This window comes from Falco naumanni, chromosome 4 (genome assembly GCF_017639655.2).
Source record: "Falco naumanni isolate bFalNau1 chromosome 4, bFalNau1.pat, whole genome shotgun sequence".
Classification (NCBI taxonomy): Eukaryota; Metazoa; Chordata; class Aves; order Falconiformes; family Falconidae; genus Falco; species Falco naumanni.
The window spans coordinates 110,867,272-110,893,819 of NC_054057.1; the positions used below are offsets into that span (position 1 = coordinate 110,867,272).

Sequence of the window (26,548 nt, forward strand, 5' to 3'; positions counted from 1 at the left end):
AAATGTAGATAACCAGCCTATTCTAGACTATGTAACTACATAACCACTCGTGCTGGCCCACCAAAGAGTGCATGATGCTTTTCGGTAGAACAGCCAGTTGGTCACAGGCAGCAATGCAATAGTGTTAGGCATTTGGCACGTTCACTTGTGACAGAAAGCATTCCGTTGGGTTGAGTGACTTCCCACAGGTCAAGCACTACTTATGTACACAATGGCAGGCAGCCATCTTCTGTAATTCCTTGAATCTTTGTCTCTTTTATAGAAGAATTTCAAACATTGGTCAAATTAACAATTATAATTAATTATACCTATGAAAGCAAGCATAAGAAAGATTTCCTAGTTGACATGCTTTAATGAGGCAGTATCAGTAACTTATTCATGTGATTTCTCATCAAATAATGCTTATGTTTTTCTTCAACCTTTCTAAAAAGTAATTTAAAATGCCTCTCACCAAACTTGAATCTTGACTCTAAAATAATTTGAAATAATCCACTGATGAAAGCACTGGGCTTTACAAATACATAAAGTGTCATCTTAAACAGGTGCTGTAAATATTCTATAAAGTTTTTTCAAGAAAGCTAGATAATCTTTTTTTTTTTTTTTTTAATTTTTGCAATTGTAGACTATCTTGTAAAAATTGAAGTAGTTCATTGCCTGTGCACTAAGACTACTTGGACCAGTTCAACTCCTAACGATTCCTAAATGCACACACACAAGGGGGAGAGGGAGGCGCTTTATAATTTAATTGAAAAGTGAACAAATCCATCACAGACAGAATCGAGTCCCTTACGCGATTTAACACATCAGTGGGTACCAGGCAAACATGGTCTCCCAGACACACAGATAATCAGTTTATTTGAACACATGGAAGAAAATGTTTGTTGTAAATATTTCCTTTGATTTGTGTTTTTCAACATTGTGCCTTGTTTAACAAATAAGTTGTTTAATCATACTTCTCTTCAGTTTCCATCAGGTTAGATCAGAATATGCCTGTTAATACCTGTTCGTAAAAAGAAAAACAAAATCAGACACTTCTCTGTCTTACTCAGTACCTCCTACATCAATGTGTAGGTGAACAAAACTGAGAACTACCTAAACAGATTTAATGTACTGATCAAATCAGAAATATGGATTTAGAGTTTATCATCTGGGGGAATTTACATGTGGACCCTAGTCTGGATCTGGGCCATGAATAAAAATTTTTAATGTGCTTTCACTGCTGCAGGAATATAGACATAAACAGGGAACATCTGTGGCTTACCTTTTTGTGGTTCCTCAAAAGCAACTACAATAACCCTGCAAAACCAACAGGAAATCTTAAGTGTTGAACCCCGGTCCACTCACAGCCTCTGTAAGTAGTGCGCTACTACGCTGAAGTAAAGCAATACTACAGCTTGTGTCATTTATTTTCATATCATAGACTAGCAGAAAAAAAATTAAATTGGAAGGAGATGCTGGAGCTCATCTGCTTCTGGTCAGGGAGACATCAGGTCTGGGGTAACAGCTAAGCAAGAGCTTTGTAAATCAGCGTTTTCCAGCTAGAGGCCTAGACCTCACTTTGGGAACCTCAGCCTACCCATGAATTCGGACTTCAGCTGGAAAAGGCTGGTAGACAAAGAATACGATTTGAGTGTCTCTTGTATCAGAACTCCATGCCTAGACCAAGCCAATAATAAACAATTTGGATTTTATTTTATTTCCGTACACAGCGAACTATATGTGCACCTGCATTTTCTTCCTCTTTCTCGCAACTTTTTTTACCTCTCCTTCATCCACATTCATCAAAGCAGAAAAGTTTAATTCCAAAGTAGTTGTAAGGCTCAATTAAGCCAAGAAATCTGCTAACAACTGTTTTCTGTAGGGGTTTTCTTGAATTTACTTTGTTGAATACATTTGTATTTACTGGTAACTCTTCTCCCAATGTGGTACTATGTCACTGTAGTTTTGGCCACTATCAGATATTTCTTGTCATACAGAATTTGGAGGTAAAAGTTTGAAATCTAGGTAAGAAGACAGGAAGATCTGTAATTTGAAGCATTTTACCTTTAAAAATGAGATTATATGACAGTTACTCACCTCACACCTTGTGTGAGAAGTTCAGCCTAGTATGTCTGTTAGCTAACTTCTCAACCTAGCTGTTGCTAGTGCAATACTGCCGTACACTCAGCAGCTGTATTGCACCTTATGGAACAACTGCATCAGCCTAACCTGAAAAAAAAAAAAAAAAAAGGAACTTCTGGGCTGAGGGTCTGAGCACCAGAATGGGAATTCCCTGATTTTTCCCTGGCACTGCCTATGGACAGTTTTTAAGGTTTTAAGTGACAGGACATGAGTCCTAGGCTGAACTCCCCAGTTCTAGAAAGTTTCAACAATAATTTTCCTGATTGTAAGAGACAGGGGAAGAGATGAAAAGATGTATATAAATGGAGGGATACATCCTATGGACATATGTTTGTTATCTGATCGCATGTAAAGTGATAGGAAAAGAGACTTCAAAGTCTATTGGTGTTAGGACCAAGATTAAACAAATTGTTTCATATGCAAATTCACAGGGGCTTCATCTATTTTACGTATTCTGTTCTTAGTGATTTCAGCTGACTTCACTGCAGAATTCCCACCAGCCATTCCCACCACCGTGCACCACCACAGCACGGACCAAGTTACCTTCCTGGGCGTCACACAGACCCGAAGCAGCCAGGAATTAAAAGCCCTCTGGGCTGACTGACTCATTTCTGGGTGTAAGGAGAGTGTAACCACTGACAGGTGAGCAGGCTTCTTACTGCCAATCCAGAAGATTTACATACACCTTGACATTAAAATATCCCAGTGGGAATCCAGAGCTAGATCTAATGACTTCAGGTGAAAAGAAAGAAAGCTGTTGCATTCAGACCATTATTGTTCATGCTGCTTTGTGAATTTATTTCTTTAAATTTTCCACTTGTGCTCCTGCCAAGAGAGATCTATTAGACAGAAAGCAGCAAGAGTAAAACTTTATCATTTTGTTTCAAACTATAAAATAATTTACATCACATATTTTACTTACTTTTGTCTTTTTTTTTTTTTTTTTTTGAAACCACAAACATTCCAGCATCACACTGTAGGAATAAGAATAACAATAGAAAGCATAACCTTTTGCATAGTATTAAATGAACAGACAGAGTAAGTTCTTTATTTACAATTATTGTCTAGATAAAAAAATTCATAAAAACAGATGAATGAACATATATTAATAACCCCTAGTGGGATGGATTGCCAATGTACCACTGTATTGTTGTCCACAAATCTCATGCTGCTAAGTACAGTACGTAGAGAGCGAGCATTTATATATTGCAGGGAATTTTAACAAACTGATCATTTTGGTTTTTGATCCATTGTTCCCATCACAGAGAGGTCAAGCAATAAAAGAAAGGAATTGTGATGCACGACTTGTAGTTGAAAGGTCATAGCTATTCTGCTTTAAAAAAAAAAAAGTCTATCATTTATCATATACATAAAGCACAGTCTCTGCTCACAAAAGCCCAAGTTTTCTATGCATCTCAGTTTATATATGTTTTACTATATATACACAGAATGCAGTGTTCATTTTCTTAACAGTTTTCAAGTCTGCAAATGGTACCTTAGGGAGGGGTACTCCTACAGGAAAATTTTAAAAAAAATGAAACCAAGAAAACATATGAAGAGCGTTTGAAAATAAAAAGGCAAACAGTCAGTGTTAAGATGCTGAAAATAAATTGTTCCAGTATTAATCGCTTCTGTAGATGTTCAAGTCCAAAGCTAGAGGCTTCCCTGTAAATAGATAACACTTTTTTTTCTTCCGAATACGATATCCCAAATAGGCCATAGAAACCCAACACATGTTATACAAAGGTTAATCACCATATTTACAAAGCGAACAATCCTGACTGAGTTTCAATCACTTTGTTGCTAGGAGTTAGCTAAAATAATTATATTTTCATGCTAGCTTTTTACTGTTAAGAAACGGGTCACACTATCTGTTGAAAAGAGAGCTGTATATGCCTTCAAAGACCTGTCCCGCTGTTCAGTGAAAAGTTTGGATCAGATAACGAACTAAGAGTTTGAGCCAAAAAACATTCAAGCTTCTACCCAAAGTCCGGAAGCTGGCAATTAGAGCTTTACCTGGCTGAATAGTCTTGATGCACCCTGAAAACCTTTTAGCCAGTTCAGTCTGCAGTTTGGCCATGAGTCTAATCTTGTTTTGGAGAGTTCTGGCTTGGTTTAGTTCTCGTGACTGCAGAGATGCACCACTTTATGAGCCAACTTTAAGACAACCAGTAATACCTTAACAAATCAATTTATCAAGCTAGTTTGAGAGTGTTTTTCAACACATCTGGCATAATCAATTGTGTAATTCAAAATGTCTTTTGCACTGTACAGTTATGGAAAAGATCGTATGCTGAAAAGTCTCCAAGCAAACTTTATATTAAATACAAAAATTATTTATGAAAAATCTGTGATCCACAAAGTGCTTAGCATTCAAGTGGTTGACATAGCAATTATATAAGATCATAAACTTTAAGTTACCAGGGCTGTTACCATCTTGAAAAATATTTTTCACCCTCCATACTGCAGGTTTTCAAAATAGCTTTCTTCGTAGAAAGCTCAAGGTAAAATAACGCCTTACTGTGTTACAGTATACCTTGTGACTACAGGAAGACAAGCTTGGTTTGAAAAAAAAAAGTATCACACGAAGCACATCTCAATATACAATTAATAAAGTTTCATTCAGACCTAATAGAGCAGAAATTATATTTTTCTTTAAAATAAAAGTAAAAATCAAAGCAACAACCTACAGTGATTTTCATCCAAAATGCCAACAGCCCATACTTTGCAAGTAATAAGGAAATAAATGCCTAAATTACTAACTGAAAAGGTTTAACACAATATATCACAATATTTTAACATTAGTTTTATCTCCATATAGACAAACCAAATATAACTTATTTTAAATTATATTTATAAACTCATATAATATCTGTCAAAATATTTTTGGAAGCCATTGCCATATGTTTAAAGAATGAAATAGCCTCCAATATTGTACGTTGCACCAAAACAAATTCGAGCAGATTATCAGAGAGGGGAGGGGGAAAAAAAAGAGAGAACCTGATCATTTTGATTTTTATTTGAAACAAAGGAAGCCTGTTTTACCTCCCTGTATATAGGATCACAATGCTACATCCAATGTGTTATATTTTGGCTTCTTTTGTTATTTACTAGCAGTATCTACATTATTTAACAAAACAAAACAAAAAAAAAAATCAGGCAGAAATCAGAACACAGTTGTAATAAAATATCCAGGGTGCGATATTACAGACATTTTCAATGAGCTGAGCTGAGCCATTTTTATACTACTTCGGCAGGAAGTGCTTTCTTAACCCTACAAATAGTTAAGGATATTATCTACAGGTTTGTAAACAAATTACATTCTTTTTTAGGACATAAATAAGTTAAAATAGTCAGAGCAATTTGAGCAGAAACAAGGCAACATGCCAACAAAGAAACTTTATATATATATAACTATATATATATAGATAGATATATACATATATATAATTAATTATGTATATACTTATATGTATATATCTCTATATATAGTCTCATAAATGTTTAAGTTCCTCTGTCCAACTGGTGCAAATCTACTGTGCAAGTTAAGCTTTGCAACTTCAAAAAAGTTATTTAAATTAATCTATACAATTGAGTCCATGCCACACAAGCATTTCAAAAAACTCACAGACCAGTGAATTGGATAAATAGCCTCAGAAAGAAGTCCTCTGCAGTTCCTGCTTAAGGAGGAAAAAAAAAAAGAAATCAAAAGAAACAAAAAGAGAGAAAGAAGGGCCAGAAGTGTACAGTACATTCATGCAGGAGGATTTTTTTTGTTTGTTTTTGTTTTTCTGAAAGGGAACAAGGGGGGGTATGTAAATCAGCCATTCATTCTTTCCCCAAAACCATTGTGATCAACAATTCATTCACTTGTCTCAGAGTGAATAAGAGTTCAAACAGCTTTTCAGCCAGCAATGTTTTTAATATATATATTTATATATTTCGGTTGCTGTGGGTTTTTTTATTTTATTTTATTTTAATTTATATTTTTTTTTGCAGTGACCTTTTCAGCTAAAGTGATGTCTCCAGGCTATGTATTGGGCTTCCTGGACTAGAAGAGGTAGCTGATTTACTTGTATCAGTTGTAAGATTTATTCCACTGTCGATAGCACTGTTGTTCTTGTTCAGCGAAGACGGTGGACTCGAGTTTTTCTTGAGAGCAGAGTCTTCTTCTAGGTCTGTGTCATCAATGAGTGGGATGTGGGGCTGGGAATCTTCTATCCTAAATTCAGGATGAGTCATAAAGTTGTGAATAGAGGTTCTAGATTCTGGTTTTTCTAAACCTTCATAGAGAGAGCTACGGAATGCCTTCACGACGCGGATCTGGGGGGAGAAAAGGAAAGAGGTGTCAGAGGTAGCCCTCTGGAGAGACAACACTGTGTTAGAGAATACTTTGTGAAAAATGTAGCATATGGTTAGGGCAGTGCAGGCAGCTGAAGTCCATAGTCTCTGGATGTTATATGCATAAACGAGTGGCTCAGTTATGTGCATTTTGAATATCTGTATCAACTGCAATATTAAAATAAATCAAGTTTAAAGCCATCAAAGAACTGATGGGAAGTACTGGTTAAAGAAAGCGAACATCCACTCGTGTGGTACATCCCTAGTAAAAGACAAGCCATGTTAATTGTAATGCAAATGTAAAACCATGCATGTTGATAGTTTTGCAGTGAGTAAGTAGGAAGGCTTTTTTTAATTAAAAAAGTCTCTTTTGTATTGTTAAAAAACCATTACACATAACATATCACACTTCACAAACAGAAAAGCACAGAACACAGACACAGTTGGATGGGTACGTATGAGACACACACAGGAGCCAAGTGTAAAAACTATAAGTAATATCAATGTTTTAAAGCAAAATCTAAATGAATGCAGCCAAGAGCACAAAAAGCCAAGCTGACAAAATACTAAGCATAATCATGCTACCACAGGGAAAAAAAAAATAAAAAATTCACAGTTACCACATGAACATAGATAACTTGCACACAACAACTACACTTGGAAGCCTGGATAATGTGAACATAGTATTGTTGAACCAACTTTTGTTTTTCCTTCATGCATATGTGAGGTAAACACTCGAGTATAGACCCACTGTTCTAGCCATTTAGTTTTAATATGTATAAAGCATGTAATCAAATAATGCATTGATTGTTGGGTTGAATTGAATGACATTGTTAAACAACGAGCTTTTTCATTTTCTGTGTCTCAGTTGCAAAACTGTATAGTTAAATGCTGAAAGCGACACAAATTATGCCATATATGCAGTCTTTGAACTAGGTCAGCTGACTTATGCCACAGTCAGTCCAATGTCATTAACCACCTGACAGTAAGAACACAGGTGAAAATAAACTACAAGACTCAGCCCATTAGACTGCCAGGGACAGTGCAAATAGCTTTGCCAGGAGGAAAGGAGAGGAACAGCATGAGGAGCGTTGCAGAGAGGGTGGCTGAGCCCTCTGTGGGTGGGCAAGGGGGGGAGGCTCTCTATGTTCCAGTGACCTACGAGTTCTGAAAAGAAGTGAAGGTTTGTGCTGACTTACTGCTGAAAAAAACGGTACTTTTTGGAAGGGGGTGGGAGGGCAGAGAGGATAAAACAGAATGGCAAAATGTGGTCTGTTGGCAAATGTTTTATGACTAAGTATGAGTTCAATCCTTCTACTTCCATGTAGTCCATGAGTGAATTTTTAGCATTTCGTATACGGGAGACCAAAACACAGGCAGAGGCAGAAAAGGTGCATGCAGGCATGGTGAAAGCTTCTCCACACACATTTGAAATGGTTTGCTGGGTGGCATGTATATCTTTTTACATGTAAAAAATATGCTGCACATAATTGGGTGGCCTAATACACCACTAAGTTCTTAAGCTTTATTTCCTCTTTAAATTGGCAGACTGCATTTTAGTAACGGCAGGGGCCCACAGTGTTACAGCTGAGGGATCTAGCTGATCCTGTGGTAGGAGTTGTCCAAGTTTTACAGGTCTTCAGCACTTTTGGGAAAGCGATTGACTTGTATTTTGATCTCTTTGACCTTTGTCTTTGTTTATGTTCTCTAGATTGGGGCATTCATCATCTTCCAAAAACCCTACTAGAAAGTCTATCTTCAGATACGTGGCCTTCAGTCAGTGCAAATACTCTCCTTTCTCTCGATACGTACACGTGGGAACTGCTGGTCACAACACAGAAAGTAGCTCAGGTGGCTGCTTATGCTCAAACTGAGGGGACTGGAGTGGTACAAAACGGCTTGTCCAGATCTTAGGATACTAGAAGATCTGAGGACGTTTGCAGAGGTGCAAGACAAAAAGAAGAGAAAAAGAAGAAATGTGACACCAGACAATCATATAGCGTACCTCTTTGACAGAGCACCTGGCATTCTAACCCAGGGTTTTATGAGAGCCAAGTGTCTTTGAATTGTCCTGTGCTATGTGATGGTTCTGTATAGTGAACACATGGGTAAAAGAGTCATTTGCGTTACTCAAGCTAGGATTTGAACTCATGGGGAAGAGGTGACATACTAATTCCCTCATCATCTATGCCTTTCTATCTTTTGTTTTAAAGTGCAAAGTAATTAGTCTCAATGATGAAAAAATAGTGTGGTTTGTCAAGGCAATCTTAAAAAAATGTTACTATTTGTCCTATTTTGAATCAGGGAACTTTTTGCAATATGCTTACTTTATAGTATGGGCTGATATGTTGACACTTTCTGCAAACCTACCTATTATTTCTACTATCTAAATCAAAGTAAGTCGTTCACTGCAGCTGTTTGCTGCATCAACTAACAAAATAATTTCATTCTCTTGAATACAGCCATTTCTTATTGCCAGTTCTATTTGCCAGCTGGATTCTTTGTAATAAAGGTAAAGTTTATTTTTACTTAAATAAAAAAGTTCACAATTTCATAGTATGCTTGAACAGATCCAGCAGAATCTAGTTAAAGTAAAGCTTTTCTTCAAATTGCACAAACTGTATTTCAGCCTCTGTGGGTTAGCAATGGCTGAACTGATTTCAATTTATGAGGCTGCAAGTTGTGCTGTAGGGAAAGAATCTATATTGCATTTCATACCAAAATTTGGCATCTAATTTGCATTTAATACCAAGCTTTTAGTCAATTGAGCCAGCTGACTAACATCTTACCCGGCTGAGGGAAAACTACAGATTTAGGTTGTATTTGAAAGCTGGTTATGAAAACCTGCCTGACATGACCCGAATTTAGTGCTCTGCAGTGACGGCTTGAACTAGTGATCCGCTGAAAGAAAACACGGCACTGACAGCTTTTGCTTCCATGTGTTTACACAACAATCTGAAGGTATAACTGCAGAACATACAACCAGCCAGCAGTCATATCACTTGGTGTGACCTGAGGCAACGTTTTGGCATGAACTGTTCAAGTCTTGCAAGAACATTTAGGTGTTACTGAAATAGCTTCTACTTGTTCATTGTGATTTTTACTAAAAATATTAACTTAGAACTAGTTCAGATCTGCTGATACCTAAAGTAGTTAATCTTCTGAATGCAGGGCCAAGCTTGGGCAGATCCCTAAATCTGAGAATACATACAGTTAGCTTTCTAATAAGTTTTCTTCACTAAGGAGCTGTAGAAAACAACCTTCTTAAAGTTTCTCTACAGTTTCAGAGATGATTCCATTCATTTTTCACTTTAGGAGAAACTCCCTTCCTAACTTGCAATTTTGCATATTTAGCTTAGCATTGAGAAGAAAATACTTAGGGTTTTTTTAGTGTCACTCATTCAGTGACAGAATTTCCGCATTAAAATCTAATTTTAAATCTTCTTCATAGTCTCTCCCCCAATGTATCAAATTATTGCTTACAGGAACTAAATTTGCTTCTTTCATTAGGTTAGTGGAACCAAAGGTAAAGGGTTCATTGGCGATAAAGGTGGCGTTTCAATTTAGATATGATAATACTACCATATTTAAGCTAAGAACTGGAAAAATATTGTCTTCCCAGAGTTACATGGCCCAAGAGCAACCAATTCTTTTAGTGTGTGCTTAAGTTCCAGATTTGAACCATACAGCTGATGTAAAAATGTTTAGGAGCTGTGCTGAAACAAAGCCCAGGTTACTTTTTTGAAGATAAAATAAAGCAGATGAACTTCATATAATGTTGCTATGGTTGTACAGCATGTAAAAGCAGGGACGTACCCACGATGGATAGAACCTAAAAAGTGCTGGTTTATTATGGACTATGTAGAGTTCATGTAATGGTATTTCTTTATGATACTGACAATGCCAAGGGAAGACAAACAGTGCAATACAGCTCCCTTTTCTCACAGTAATGGAGACAACAGAAATAAATAAATAAATAATGAACTTCTTTTAAACAAAAGACTGTGGGGACAACACTTCAGGACATTTTTGACATTGCTATAAGTTTCCACTTCTTTCTTCTCTGTAGCTGTAATAGAAAAAACTCTTCAGTTTCGTCCCACCTTGAAAGTTAGATTTATTATACTGCATCAGGCAAGAAAAATAAAAGAAATAGAATTTTAGATACTACAGATTTTTCCCATCAGAAGAAAAATATGAAGTTCAGAATCTCACCCCTGAGTATCACAATCTAGGCAAAATACACAAGGTCTGTTAAGCATCAACAGATGTCTTGTGGTTGGTAGTGTGTGGGCTTATACTCGAATGTTTACCTGGCTTCATATAAGCCAAGTATCTTGAGTTTGGTTCACATTCATTTCAGGCTCAAGGTTAAAGACTCACAACCTCTTTTTATTTCACTCTCTCCTGCTGAACCCTTTTGTCCAATGTTCTCTAGCCCTCTGGGAAAACAAACACATTTAATATTCAGACAGTAGAGAGTAGGGCACTGCAAAAGCAAATAAATTCAATACTGAAAGATCAGTAAGGTGATTAGTATAAAATTGTAAACAAGAGGTCAATTTTGCAAAGAGATGCCAACTCTTATGTGTAACTGATACTACTCTATATCAAGACTATAGCTATACAAAGGCAAATGAGTTTGGTCAAATACTATTGCATATGTAAAGCTTTGAAATAGAAGGCATATCTTCAGTATATTTGGTTTAGGTTATTTTTGAATCCTCCCAGTTTTAGGTGAGTAGAATTAGATTAGGTATCCACGGGAGGAGATACTGCATGTATTGGAGTCACCTGTAAATGTTGTGGCTAGTATGTTCTGGAAGAAGTTGAGGGAAGTCAAAGATAAAATAAAAAAACCCCACTAAATTTTAGTAAAATTATAATTTCTAGGTTTCTGATTTAATGAGTGAAAGAGATGCATAACATTATCTGTTCTACTCTCCCTCTACATAAATATGCTGTAAATCCAGTAAGTGCTGCTAAAAAGTCAAACCACATGCAGCAAGAGGAAACAGAACCTACGTATTCTGCGAAATCCTCAGGCCTGAATCTCATTTCACAAAAGGTTCACGTGACTATTATTCCCCTGAATTTTAAAGCATGAGATCAGAACCATATGCAGGGCTTTCACTTTCCATTGCATATCTCCTTTATTATTATTGTTGCAAAACTATGGAGTCTGACATTTTTTGTATCAAATTTGGCCAAGTTTAAATACATTATGCAACCCTTTGAAAGAATGTATTTCTGTTAGGAGTCTAAAGCTTCTTACCGTCCCAGACCTCCAGTTGAGGACTTGGTTTTATATTTAAGACTTCAAACCTAGTTAGCTTCCCTACAGGGAAGATATCAAGAAGTTGATTTTGATCTTGCATATCCAGCAGGACTGTGAATTCTTGGCTATAACCAGTAGGAACTCCTAAGCTCTAGTAGGATATCTCTGTCTCTAGTTTAACGATGTTCCCAAATAGTGCAATTTTTATAAACATGATTTTATATGTGGACTTTAAGTTCTGCTTGTTCCATTTCCTCATGTGATAGTTGTACCATGTTGCCACAGAAAGCAACTGACATTTTCCCATTTGCCCTAAGGCTAGAGCACCCGCTTGACTTGGTCTGAATATGGATCATTAATGGACAGCAATCTTTGCCTTAACATTTATCAAAACAGAGGATTTTTTTAAGTTGTTCTTAATTTTCTTCATGAGAAATTTTGACCCAAACTTAAGATTTTATCATAAGTTTTAGCTGTAAAGTCTGTCCACCTGGATGATGATTACATTTATAGGAAACTAAAAATGTAAGATATACAAAAAAAGAAAAAGCTGCTCGAAAAGTAAATATTTTTTTCTTGATACAAAAGAATCTGATTTTCATATAGAACAGATTACAAGTGGTTAAACTAAGCTCTTTATAATTATCTATTGGTAAATGGACTGTAATAAGCACTAGAATTGGGCTCGCTGAAGGTCTTACATTAGTTTGACACAATCTGCAGATGCTTGTGCCCTTGTGCCACTCCGAAGCAAATGTTGCATGTATAAAGCTTCTACCTAGAAATGCCAGTTTCTTAGCAAGTCTGGAATTTCAACTATTTTTTCAGTTAAAGGGAGAATGCAAAAAAGTTGTCTTTCCATGCAAATTACTGCCAATTTTGAAGATCGTAACCCCCTCCAAGAAGTGAACCAGGGCAAAAATACAGCCTTAGGGGTGCTATGCTCTTCTTTTGCTTGAAAACACTTTCTAAAAACCAACCAACCAATGAACAACATCAAAAAAAAAAAAACCCCAACCAAAAACCTTCAGAAATCTGTATGATGGACAAATGCTACTGAGAATATTTCGTGATTTTTAGTAGGATTTTAATTGGCTGCTATAAAATTTGGAGTCATCATTGTGTATTTTTTGCACAATATATTTGTATTACAAATATATTTGTATTTTTTGTGTCATCCTTACAAGTGGCTTGTTTGAGGCCACTGTTGCTAGAGTTAATACAATAAAAAGTTGTGATTCCATGAAGCATTCACTTCTAAAAATCTCAATCAAAAATGACAGACCTCAACAGAACAAAGGAAAAGGAACTTGCAAGTAAAGAATCAACAACAGATTCATCATCTGGGAGGCTGCCTTTTGGTGGGGTTTTTTTGGTTTGTTTCATTTGGTTTTCTTTTGTATGTTTGTTGCTCCCCCAATGTTTTCTACATTTAACAATATTTTTTAATTATAACCTTTTATGAAAGAAAGGAGTTCTTTTATAAGGGACCTGCAGTTTCTGGCTGCTTCCACTTAGGAATAGTATTAACTATATATGAGAATGAGGGGAAGGAGGAAGAGTAAGTACAAGGGAATATTAAATGTGCATCTTTCTTGGAAAATTTACAGCCATGTTCTTTTGAAGTGCTACATACTGATAATATAAGCAACATCTGAGAACCAGATATAAATAGATTAGGATAAAGAATAACTTGTTTACTTTGTGTACAGCTAGATGTACTCAGCCTCTACCTAATTAAGCAATGTCGTAGCAAAGGCTTTAAGCATATACTTAATTTTAAGCACAAGCCAACATTTTGTTTTCCTAATTCTGAGCTTCAAAAATAAAAAAGATGCTCCATTGCCCCACTGTATCTGATTTTGTTTTCCCAAAATAAAATGTAGAAAGAAATGCATATAAAATAAATATCCACTGGGTGGTGGGACAGCCCTGTATCTAAAACCACTTTTAACTCTGCAGTGTAACAGCTTTCCAGTGATGGAAGATTGTGTGTGTATATGTGTGTCTATATGTATAGGTGCTCAAGCACAACAGGACAAAACCTGAGAACTTGGCCAAGACCATATTGCAGACAAAGCCTTATTTTTCTGTATGTTTTAAAAATTTTCTGTAGTTTAAATGTGTGCATATTAAACACATATGCATTTAAACAAATTTTCTACTTTTCTCAGAGTATATAAAATTCCAGTTTTCAATTTGCAGAATTTTCCCTATGTTTACTTACAGCTGCAATGTTTTTCAAAAGAGGTAACAGACTAATAATACGGACCTCATTGTTATCAATTCATGCTGACATGCATAGGTTTGTAATTTGTTATTGGCAAAAACACCACGACAGCTAAAAATTATCACTAGGGAAACTTTAGTACTGTAGAAAGTATTCCTTAGTATAAATTGCTTTTAATTAAGGTATTCCACAACTCTATGAAAGATCTGAATGTGCCATATTTATGAACAGCTGAAAATTTGGGGTAGTAACTTACTAATCTGTTTCACAAACTGCTTTAGATGTGGCTGCATTTGACAGGTAGATTTCTTTTTAAGTGTGCACTAACCTTTGAATCAAACATTAGTCTGCCCAAAAAAACTAGAAAAAATACTTTTTTTCTAAAAATTCCAAAATGTTATTATGAATCTGCAAAAAAAAAATATAATCTCACAGATTGGTGGGGTGTTACAATGAACTATTTATTAAAAAGCTATACAATTAGCAAAGAACGGCATACATGCTCTATTAAATTAGACTTACTTATTCTTATTGATAGAGCATCATGTGATTCTCATATTTTTTATTAGGTATTGATAGCAGAACCTCTGCATTTTGGGCACCCAAAATGACACCTGAAATATCCTGATTGTTTCAACATGCTGAGCACCATTTCTTTGAAAATAAACCTCCCTGACAGTATCTCATATTGGGACCTTTCAAGTATTAGACCCTTTTGTCTTTGCTATACCCTCAAGATTTCCCCTTGATATTTCCCAGGATATATCTAAAATATCAGTATTTTTAAGATTCTTGAAGGGAGGCAAAGGCTTCAAAAGCAGAAGTGTGATTATCTCATTATTCCCTTGCCCCACATAGGAGGAAGGTAATGATTTAGCGTTTAATTCATTCTGAGCAACTAAGAGGAAAAAAGTCAGTCCTGCCCAACCACATACATTTTAAGCAATGAGCTGAAAAGCAGACCTAGGTGTGCATTTTGCAACTGCAATTTTCTCAGAAAGTGCTGCCAATTCACAAAATCATACCCTGTTTCTATGAAATTTGGATTAGGAAAGGTTTTCCAGGTTCTGGAAGATGAACAACCAACTGTAAATATGCAACTTAAAAATAAAACCCACTTCTTTTTCCTTTGGTTTTTCACTGTCATTCATTAGCTTTGCATCATTGTATTAATAAATCAAAACTTTCCCTAAGGGTTATAATTCAAAGCACACAGTGGTTTGATATTAAACAGACATTATATTGTGGTAATAAAATACTAACAGTCCAGAGGAACCACTTTAAAAGGCCTAATCTCTGAATGTCCTCTGCAACAGAGATACATATCTCCAGGTAGTTTAACGAATCAATCGTCCGTTTTTTATTTTGCTGAGTAACTGTGGCCATAACTGATGAGTTCTGTAGACCTCATTTATTTCTCCAAATAAAAAAAGATACGTCAAAAACTAGCAGATTATGCTGTCTCCTATTAATTAACTTCAGCCCATAACCTAGTAAGGCCTTCGTCAAGACACAAGACTATTCAGTTCTTAGTCACTTTGGAGTGAAGAGAGGAAAGATAAATTGTCTCTTTTAATTTTATTAGATCTATCCTTTCAGGCTGCTGCCTACAGGATGTCGGTGAAACATTTCCCACAGCAGAGTGAGCTGCTGCCTGTTTTCTGCTCCAGTGTAGAAATGCTATCGTGGAAATCGTTCCCTGGATGAAAGGCTGGTTTCTGTGTCGTGCTTTGTGTCCTGCTCAGTGTGCAACTGAGGGGACTTGGGCTCCGAGTTCTGTGAAGCAGGTTCCAGTGCCCGTGGCACAGCAGGGGGACGCAGCTCAGTGGCTTTGCCTCTCTTGATCATGCTGCTGCCCCAAAATGGTTGGTTCTGCAGGTGTAAAAGCCAGCAGGCCAATTGGCCCAAGAAAAGACAGGAAAAGATACAAATTTTCTCCAAGAAGCAAATGCTGAAGTTGGAACCTTCATGGCTCCTTGGGTTCCTAGCAAAAGCAAAGTTTCTCCTTTGACCTTTAATTCCAACAAAACTTCTAATGCATGTCTAAATGCTCAATGTTCAGATATTGAGGGGTTGCACTCAAACTGAATGGAAAGGTCAAACTTCCATCTTTTCTGCAGGTGCTCTAAAACTTTACTTCCTTCCTTTGTCTGGCTTCCCTCTCTCTGTTGGCCAGACAGACGAGACTGGCTTCTTCTCTGTTCACCCAACTTTTCACTAAAACTTCAGCAAGGAATATACCGCAATATTTTGTAAAGTAACAAGCTTGTAAACTGCGTTCTATAAATTTTAATACTCTTAAACGCTGGCTATGCTGTAAAACAGAATAGCTACTTACAGGCCTGAATAAATAAAACTATGAAAACAAAGATTCGTGAGTCCCTGAGCAACTGGAATTTTACTGTTAGTGAAGCAGCCCTTTTTGAGTAGCCACTTCCAAGTTGTTATTTACTTCACTACCTCTTTAATAGATGCTTTGTTTGCACATAAAAGCAAGCTGTCAGCCTCACGATGTCAGTGTTTAGAAACTGGCTTCTTCTAACAAAGAAATCTGTTACCACATTTATTTTGTTCTTTTGGCACTATCCTTTAACTTGTCTAGCTCCCTCCTCCATTAACACTTACCTCCCAGTGAATGTAGAGATAACAAATCTATTCTTCCATAATTCAAGTAAATCTTAATCCCTTAGCCTTGCATCATAAACTACCTTCTCTTTCCTTGTTCCTTCCTATACCTGTGCAAGAGTACATCTCTCTTAGACATGAGTGACCTATATTACGGAGTCTTCCGGATGGAACGATCTTTTATCCGTCAAGCTGTATTGCTTAATATAAGATATTTGTAAAATCATTTATAGTATATAATTTATAAGCAGTACGAATTGTACCCAATGAGATTGAGAAAAAATGACACCAAAGCCTCAAATAAAATCAAAATCTCCATACACGGGATAAAAAAATGTCTAGAAATTCCTGTCCTAACAGGAAGTTAAGAAAACTTGCAACGAATCATGGAGAGTATCTACTGTACACAAAGTAATCATGTTATGTGTTCCTGGGGATGGCAAACTAATAAACATAACAGGACAACATGGGAGAGGGCAAAGTAGCTTAGTCTGAAGTGACTGCTACGTAAGTTGGCATCTCTGTAGGTCTGATGCATTAAGAATACACACTCACGCCCAGCCGCAGCAGCAGATGTGCTGGTAGGAGAGGAAAGAGCATTGGATAACGATACGTGACTAGGGCTAGAAATATTGGTTACATCCTGGGTCTGGCTTGTGACGGAGGACTGTCTCCTTAGAGCCCCCTGAAAGGAAGTGCCACTCTTGAAAGTATTGACTACTTCGATCTGTAATGGAGGAAAGAATGAGACAGGTTGCTTAAAGTATGGATACAGTTGCATAACTGACAGGAATAATAATGAAAAACAATAAATAACCGTGCACACAGTTTTACTTCAAAGGGAATCAATACTTTTAAGTGTTCTTAGATATGAAATGATCCTAATTTTCTGCCTGGATAAAATGAAACAGCTCCATAGAGGCAGTGGAACTGCATCAGTTTAAACAACTAGAAGATTTGAAATGACAATCTTTAAAATTTAAATGATTTTGTTTATATGTAAATAAAGTAAATCAAACTGGAATACTTGATACAACTAATCTCCGCTTTTTTCCTACAGAGAATAAAATTACTTTGTTATTGCTCTCTAGGTATTCTTCCAGAGGGAAGAAAATCCAGTCACTTAATTGGAATTTGGGGGGTGGGGGGGGTGGGGACGACACCTCATCGAATCAAAAGAGCCTTTAAAATACTCTAAATACGACTCCATTTTGTCTACAAAACCAGGGTTGTCAGAATACTAGCTTGATAAAATAGAAAGCATTCCAATATGTTATCTGATTTTTCTATAATTAGTTTGTATAAAGTAAGTACAGTGATAATGAATATTAGTCTTTTATAACTATATATTTTAAAAGATTCCTACTTTATACAGAGCACTTGAAATCACACAGAAAATCATGTGGAACTGGATTAACCATTGCAGCAAATATTATTGGAATTTTCTACTTGTTACTTCCATATGTCTAGGGTATGCACTGTTTGATATATCCATCCTGATTGCCCACCACAGAGGATGAGTTAAAAAAAAGAGCTGAATATTTCGAGGCATTCTTTGTCACCAGTATAACCCAACAACAAGCAGGCTCTGTGTACAAATGTAAAGTCAGGGATGGCAGCTGATAATATCAAGGAGAAAATATCATCTGCAAATCCCTACACACCAAAACGTCCTCTTCGTTACATTAGTGCAACCACAACATGACAAAGCAACAGCAGTAGTATCAGTTAGAAGAATTCAACCGTTATTATTTGAAGTAACCCACTGTTACCAGATTTGTATCTTGCAACCCAGATTTCTGAAGATACACAGCCTAGATAGCAGCTGGGAGAAGGTATAGTAGTATATTTATCAATTAAAACAGCACAAATCTTGGCATAAGCCCTCCTGAATTTTCCAAGTTGAAAGCACTACGGTAAATTGGCTGACATTTTCTGCTGTGCCCAGTCTTAGGAATAAACAAATTTGTATGGCTTCATCTTTAATAACATGGATGTATTCCCTCCCATTATTTTATATTGGGACATTATTTTCCTGCACATTTTTTCTAGGAATAAGCATACCACAGCCAGCTGTAAAAGGGATCAAAGGTTACGGCTGTAAAATTTTCACACTGAACTTTTACTATACAAATGTGAAACAGCTGATTTGTTCACTGACCCACTGTCTGAGAGTCCTGTTTACAACACGCTTTTCAATGTGCACACTCGTAACGTACAGTATTAAGCAGTCACCACAACGCTTTACAGCTTTGCTCTCACGGTTTTCTGCAGCAGTCTAACTTTGAATTACATGTCCAATACAAATATCACAGTAAAAAAAATACAATATAAGGTGATTAGCATATGCAACAGGGGTGCATGTGGATCATTTCCTACGGTTCACATTGGCATTTAGGAAAAAAAAACCATATGGCTCAAACCATTGGGTATATATGAAGGCATATTAAATACTCACCTGAAATGTTCACTGTACAAAAGCAGAATTAAATACAGATCTTGGGTTTTCATGATCTAACACAGGTGACAGAGCACTCTTCAAAAAAGACCATTCAAAAAAGATTTTAAAGACTCTTACTGAGAGCATGAAGTGCGTATCACTGTGAAAGACACAGATGATAAATCCTAAGCCAATGGGCATTTCTAGGCGTACAAGTGTCTTCCTAATAAACTGAAAGGGAAAACCTTCGTATAAGAATGAAAAGGTAAGGGAAGATCTGTACTTAATAGTTTCTCCAGAGAACGAGAATTACAGGCATGTAATTTACTTGTTCTCCTGAAGAAAGTAACTACAGATCTTCATGGATATGATTCGCAGGGGGAGGATGACAACTTTTTCAGCATCTTTAAGGGCTGTGTTCTGCCTGAAGCCAAGAAAGAAGAGAAGAGCTTGGCCCAAAAGTTTATCTTCCAAAACCAGAAGACAATAAAGAAAGAGCTCATAGAAACAAATAATGCATTTTAAGTGAAGATGTATTTTTTTAACTACAAAAGAATGCATTTATTTAGAACAACTCAAGCTGCTAAAAAGAAGAAAGGAAATTATGTCATACATCATAGAAAGTCTGAAAAATTTCAAACAAAATATAGGATGCAATCATGTGTTGACTATAGGACTTCAAGCAGAGAAAAAACATACTGTCCTATATTTGAGGGTTATTTGTAAAGTTGGAATTTTTCACCTATCTCATTTTTCTGGATGTTCTACACTCGAGAAGATCCATAGTTTTAAGGTACACATCGCAAATAAAAATATCAGTGAGCAGTTTGAAAAAGAAAAAAAAGAACCTTGTACTAGCAGAATAGTTCTGGCACAACAAATATTTTTCTGATGTTTAACACAGAACAGACTTTCAGCAAGCATTTCTGTTCTCATTAACATTAACAGGACTGAAGTCTCAGGCACCTAATCTCCTACCAGGATGTTATTTAAAAACAAAACAAACAAACAACAACAACAACAACAAAAACATTTCTGCATGAAATAAAACAGTTTTCATTCCACTTACACTGGGTTGTTGCAGTGTTTTCTATATTAGAAGCTATATGGAAAGCCAGAAATCAAAGTGCTAGTTTTTTACCTAACTTCAAAAGTACTTGCCAGGAGTAACTTCCATTGCTACAGGGTTTGCACTGGTTTGAGAGAAAAGTTTAAACACAGGAAAAGAAGGGAAAGAAAAGTACTCTATGTACTTTTTAGTATCTAAAGAGAAATTGTCCTTTTCCAGTAGCACCCGTCACCTGTATATTTTTGAGTTTTCGCTTTTATTCTAAGAATATTTATATACACTTATTTCCCACCTTAAGCAGATAAAGCAAACTGAATCATGGGATGAATGAAGCAGAGGAGGAAAGAATCAGGCCTGGTGGTGTAAAAATCTCTCATGTAGCCTGAAAAGTTTTCAAATCCTCACACTTTGCATTTTTCCATACTCAAATGTGAGGCAAGTAGAATAATTTTTTGGCAGACAATTAAAAAAGATGCCATGAGTTTTGGTTGTTGCTCAGATTATGCAGTTTTGCCTGAAAGTGAACTTGCCAAACTTCACAAAGGCTACTAGATCTGTCAAGATAGCATGATCAGTCTTGTCTCTTCCTTCAGAATGAAGAATTTGTGAGAACTGCAGCAAAGACTTGGAAAAAAAATGATGAAAACTAGCAGAGGTTGCAAAGTCCTGTCTTTGACACAACTTGAGACCACCTTTACATCTTTCTGAAAGTCGCATGACTAGGATGGGTCCTTTGTGAAACTTGCTGTGCCAGTGGGCTTCTGAGAGAGGACCCCGTCAGGAAACACTCTTCCATTCAGAGAAGGAGAACATGCATCCATCCAGAGAAGCCCTATAGTATATTGTTATGGCAACGAAATATCTAAATGAACAAAAGTAGGAAAAAAAAACCCAATAAAATCAGAAGTAGATATCAAGTCTCTTTGACTTGGTTATGTGCATTTTTCACACACCTTTCTTTAAACTAAACTAATGCATGTCTTCACAGAAATATGTCTGACATTGCAATATGAAGAATCAACAGCGCTTTGAATCCTCTGTTTTGAAAGAGGGTGTAGAAAAGAGAAAGATATTTTTAGTATTGCAAAGGTTTTGTCAGTTTGGATGAGTTTTTATTGGAGCATTATAAGGAAGACCTCTCAGTTATCTGAATAAAAACCCCACCAAACCCCACTAATGTAGAATCTTTATAACTGTCTTAGGACTGAAGGCTTTTGTTGAGTGCTGTGGCTATCTGTCCAATAATGACTGAATAGAAAATAAACAAAAAAAATCTAACATACATCAAAAGTGCATGATGGTAGAAACAGGTCTTGTTAGGATCTGAGTGATCAATCCAGTTATGAGAGTCTAGAGTTTATTCCTAATCTTACTGTCATCCTGTTATATATATAAAGGGAGGGGATGCTCTACCTTCTTCTTCCGTATCTCCAGAAGTGCATTAGACATCAGAGGATTCTTGCAAATCCTCCAGCTCCCCAAGGATGCTACAGACATCCTCATCTTCTTCCATCAACTCTTCTTTAGCTGGCTTCCTGAGAAATGTAGTACAAGTGTATGAATTCATTTGGATGGGCCACAACACATAGAGCATCAAAATGCGCTCAACTCAAGGTCCATCCAACAGTGGATCTAATTTGACCTGTGTATAAATTCATCACTCTCCAGTGGATACCTTGGAACTATTTTTGAATCTGTTGGCCCATTTCCTTTTTTCATTATCATTCCACAGATGTGAAATGGATGTAAAAGTCAAAGTCACTTGATAAACAAAACGAGGAAAAAAAAAATCACAGAGGCTTCTTGGCAGGAAAGAAATAACATATCCTACCGAAGGTATTTCTACAACTAAGAGCAGAAAGGAAACTAAGAAGACGGATGTTAGCAAAGAAATGTAATTAATGTTCATTTTGTTTTAAAGAGTGTAAAAGAATAATTTATCTGTGAATTAAGTGGACAAAGATATGCAGAACTAAAAGCTACCTCTCAGACTAGAAAAAGAACTGAGAGAGTAATTTGCTTTTTTGTGCTCATAGTTGTTTACACTCACCACAACCAGAAAGACATCCTGACAGAAATGCCAACAGACAACACTCCTCCTACAGCCATCAGGAAGAAAAGAATGCACATTTAGAGGTCACCTTTTCATAAGGATCACCATTACCTGGGCACCTGCTTGTCACCTTTATACTGTGACAATTTGAATTTTCACTAATTATGAGTGCTCCTGACTCAATAGAGTCAAGACACACAACCTCAAAGCTGAAGATCCATATTTAATTAATTACCACAGAATCCTGGGAATTTACCCAAACCCTTCATCCCTCTGATGGCAGTTTCCACCCTCTTTATTGTTTGCTCTGTAGATGCACTAGAGAAACCTAAATGTCCTACTTTCTGTTAACTGCTTTCCCTCATTTTTTTTCTAAAATGCATGGCTGCCTCTTTCTGCAGAAAAAAAAGTACAAATTTGTAGATGGAAAAAGGGACAAAGTACTTGAATGAAGACAAAAATCAAAATCTTCTGAAATAAAAATGTTCTTCAAAAGATTATTTAAAGAAAAATATTTTTCTAAATTATCCACGTATTTTTTCTTGTAAGCACCATGTAAAAAATTCACATCTGATATGGTGAGTACATATCTGTCTGTCAGAGCTGCTCTCTTCTGTAAGCTTGCACAAATACTTGATCTTTCTAAGATCAAGTAGAGAGGACTGGAGTGCTACAAAACATGCCACTTCACTGCAATGGAGAAGGCAAAATAGTTCAAATAATCTTTTAGCACTACAGGACAAACTTTACTAGATAACCTGATCTGTACTATATTTAGCACCATGATTCAGTGTAAATATTTAGTGTATTGAAAAATGCCTTTTTTTTTTTTTTTGCATTTAACAAAAGCTGGGGATTTTTAAAATGAAAAGATATTTCTAAGAAATCATCCATAGTAGCCAACACACACGTTTCAATATTTAATAGCTGCTTAGGCCGTTACTACTAAAAATAAATCCAGAAACACATTTTTTGTTACCCAATAGGAAAGAAAATAAATTCCTTTTAATCATGAGATGTATATATATGGTAGTGCCAGAACTGAAAAGATTATTTTTTTTTAATCAATCAAATGGCATTTTAGACTCAACATTTCATATTATCCTGTTATTGCAGAAGTGGCAACAACAATGTATTTTTGACAAAATAAACCAGTATGTTTCAGAAACCCTTCATAACATTTTGCTAAGAACTGTCACAGCTATTTTATAGTAGCACTATTTTATTATTCTGTTTCATCTATATATTCTAATACTATGTTTATTATTCTACTTCATCACTGAAGTAGAAAAAGAATGTCTATTCACAGCGGTCACAAAAAGTAGTCCTATTTTTTGCGTATTATCATTTTATAATCTTTTCACTTTGTCTCTTGCACACACCGCTTTGTTCAGTTCACCTATTTCACTTTTTCATGTGTTCCTCCTTTGAAACAGTAAAGCAATTAACAAGTACCACCACTCGCACACACAAACACCCTGTGCCTTTCCTTATAACGTTGTCTTGCCTTGATCAAGATTAAACATCTTTTTTTTTTTTGAGACCATGTGGGCATTCACTTTTAGCATACCTGGGTTTGGATTCTGTTGAGCCCTCTGAACCAGAGAATTTGTCCACGTCGAAGTTCTCTCTCTGCATGATCAATTTCTTCAACATCTTCATTGAGTTCTTCTTCAGGGACCTCCTCCTTCTCAGTGAGCCTCCCTGCCTCCTTTAAAAACTTTAGCCTACTTGTTGGGATGGTTGCAATGACCTAAAATTATAAACAAGTACTGAAAACATAAGCCTCATTCAATAACAATATCATAATAATCTGCTAATTACAAAAGACACTGACATTTTAATGGGCTCTATAATATTTCAGGAAACCTAAGATAAGCATATTCATAACGGTACTTTACCCTTACACAACTCAACTCCATTTTAGTAAAAAATACGTCGTTTACTGTGTAAAGAATTAGCATTACTTGCATCGTTAAACCACACAGGCAATACATAGCTATGGAGCAAGCTTAAGATCAGGGAAAATGTCCTTTTTCAAAAAACTGAAAGAAGATGGAAGCATTTGAATGTAATCATTTAAAGAAAACTTAGGAAGACTGGCATGTCTGCAAGTTTGGGTACTTCTAATGACTGATAATAACCTCATGTATGTTAAAGTAAGCTTAAAACTAGTTGCAGCTCATGCTTTTAAATCTTCTCATGCTACATTGGTTCACGTATTCAGCTTCTCTTTTGTTTCAGCAAGTTGAAATGCTTTTCTAAGCACATATAAAAAATGAAGGTTCTGAAAGGTGGGTTTGACTGTCTTCCTGTTGGACAACTTCTGGGGCTCTCTCTTACTATGTGTCCTTATTCCTAATAAATTCTGATTAACTCAGCCCCTCTTCTTATTCTGTTTGTTCACCAGAGTGGTCCTTGGAAGTAATTAATACAGGAGAGAGCTAATAATCTTAAAAATTGACTAATACTGCAGTTAGACAATTTTCTAACACAATTATTTTTAAATACATTTCAGCGTTACCCTCTTGGGCAGTCATTTGCTCTTTGTTCTGATGTCTTTTGTCAGCTTGAACAAAAACATGAGCAGATGGCTATTTAAACAAGACATTACCTTGAACATATTGAACACTTAAAAAATATCTACAAAGTTAACTACTAGACCCATTTAGCAAAAAAAAAAAAAAAAAAGTGCTGCAATTTTCTTTTTGTTTGTCTTTGTTTCAGCAGTGAGGAATTACATCTCTGAAGGCCAAATGTGTGGAAAACAGAGAGAGAATCAGACAGTTGCACGAAACTTAGTGAGGATGCATCCTACAGTTTTGGAAAACTGGAATGGATATAGTGAAGACATGTGAAAAGGCACCAAACATTTTTGGGATGAAAATAAACTGCTGAGTTTCCCAAGGGTCTCCTTGAACTTCATGATCCACAACTCCATTTTTATGGTATAATTTATAAAGAAATATAAAGGAAAAAAAAAACCAAACCCCAAACAAACAGCAATCTGCTTCTACCTTACTAGAGAACTTCTTTAAAATGCATTTTGGGGGTTGAAACGCAAGTTGTAAACTTGGAATATTAATAACTTGGTGTGACACGAGCAAAGACAGAACAAGAGAAAAAAAGAAAAGGTAAATGCTAGTCATTTATAAATACTTACTGAAACTCCTTCAGCTTCTCAGCTTTCAAAACACTATAGTGCCAGCACTCTACAGAAAGAAGCTACTTGAGAGTCTCTCGTATCTGATGAAATTGATGGTGATGAAGGACTTGCAAGATAGTGCACACAGAAACAACTGTATTTGGTAGTGATTTTGTGCAATAGAACGTTCCTCTCCTTAACTTCTCTTAAGCTAGGCTGGTAGATTCTGCTCTAATTCTTTTCACTGGGTGTTTGCATGTCTTTTTGCTTGTTCGTTTGTTTTCTGTATCTGCAGGCACCGGCCCAGTTTAGGTAACAGCAGGCTCAGTAGACTGGATGTAGATTAAGGCACTAACTAACATTCCCAGGAAAAGTACTGCAGTTTTAAAGAGCGATCAATAATTCTGGGATTGTAACATGAAATACTTTGGAAAGAACTGGTTTTCAGAAGTGATGAGGGCCACCTTTTAGAAAACTGTTCCTCAAATGATTTTTTAAAGCGCCAACTTTAACATCCAAACTCAAAAATCTTAATTGGCTTTAGTGATTCACAAGAGCAGCAGGCTCAGGAAACTAACAAAACAAAGGGATAACCAATCTGCTTTGTGCTGAACTAGGATTAGTGACAGCAGGAGAGAAGAGGCTGAGAAAGGAGAGGAGCACCTCTTCGAAAGGGCAAGGGGTCTCTCCCACTGCGGAACTCCATGAAGAGAGGCCTTGCTACAAACTGTAAAGCATGGAAATATGTAAATAATACATTTTTTCAGCTTGTGGGTTTTTTTTTTTCTGGTTTATAACTAAATACTGACCACAAGAACAAAGATTTTTTTCCTCTATATTTTCTCTGTGTAAAATTGTAGTCTTTTCAGTGGTAAAATTGTTGAGGTATCCCAATCGCCATTTTAATTTAACGGTTAGGCTCTCACCATAAGGCTTGGGCAACTGTGCCCATCTTCAACCTGAAAACAGATGCTGATATTATTCTTAGTTTTCAAAGGTTACGTAATAACCATGTATAACAAAATTTAAAAGTCAAATAGCACATTGATGAAAGGCTGTGGCAAATTCTTCCCAGCTGAATGAACTGGTAAAACAGCTAGGATTTTTCTCCCTTTCCCTGCATTTCTTCCCCTCTCCCAAAGGTGGTGTCTTCCCACGAGCTGAAAACAAATTTTTCTTTCCAAGAATTATCAAATAGATTTTAGCTCTTCCTCCTCCAAGGTCATAAATCAAATCCCATCTTCAG

General features: G+C 36.2%; 1 protein-coding gene across 13 annotated transcripts in view; it reads right to left on the minus strand.

Moving 5' to 3' along the window:
- Nucleotides 1-2,898: 2,898 nt before the first annotated feature.
- ATP2B2 (ATPase plasma membrane Ca2+ transporting 2) overlaps nucleotides 2,899-26,548 on the minus strand; it is a 432,794-nt gene continuing 409,144 nt past the window's right edge. For 7 of the 13 annotated variants that reach the window (XM_040592320.1, XM_040592315.1, XM_040592323.1 and 4 more), the window contains 2 exons: nucleotides 23,728-23,910; nucleotides 2,899-6,444 (listed from right to left, as the gene is read on the minus strand). In XM_040592320.1, the coding sequence (XP_040448254.1) occupies nucleotides 6,133-6,444; nucleotides 23,728-23,910 (495 nt within the window). In that variant the 3' untranslated portion in view covers nucleotides 2,899-6,132. Of the gene's footprint in view, nucleotides 6,445-10,775; nucleotides 10,905-17,150; nucleotides 17,323-23,727; nucleotides 23,911-26,548 lie in introns of all 13 variants that reach the window. The other 6 variants (XM_040592322.1, XM_040592325.1, XM_040592324.1 and 3 more) reach the window with 4 other exon arrangements.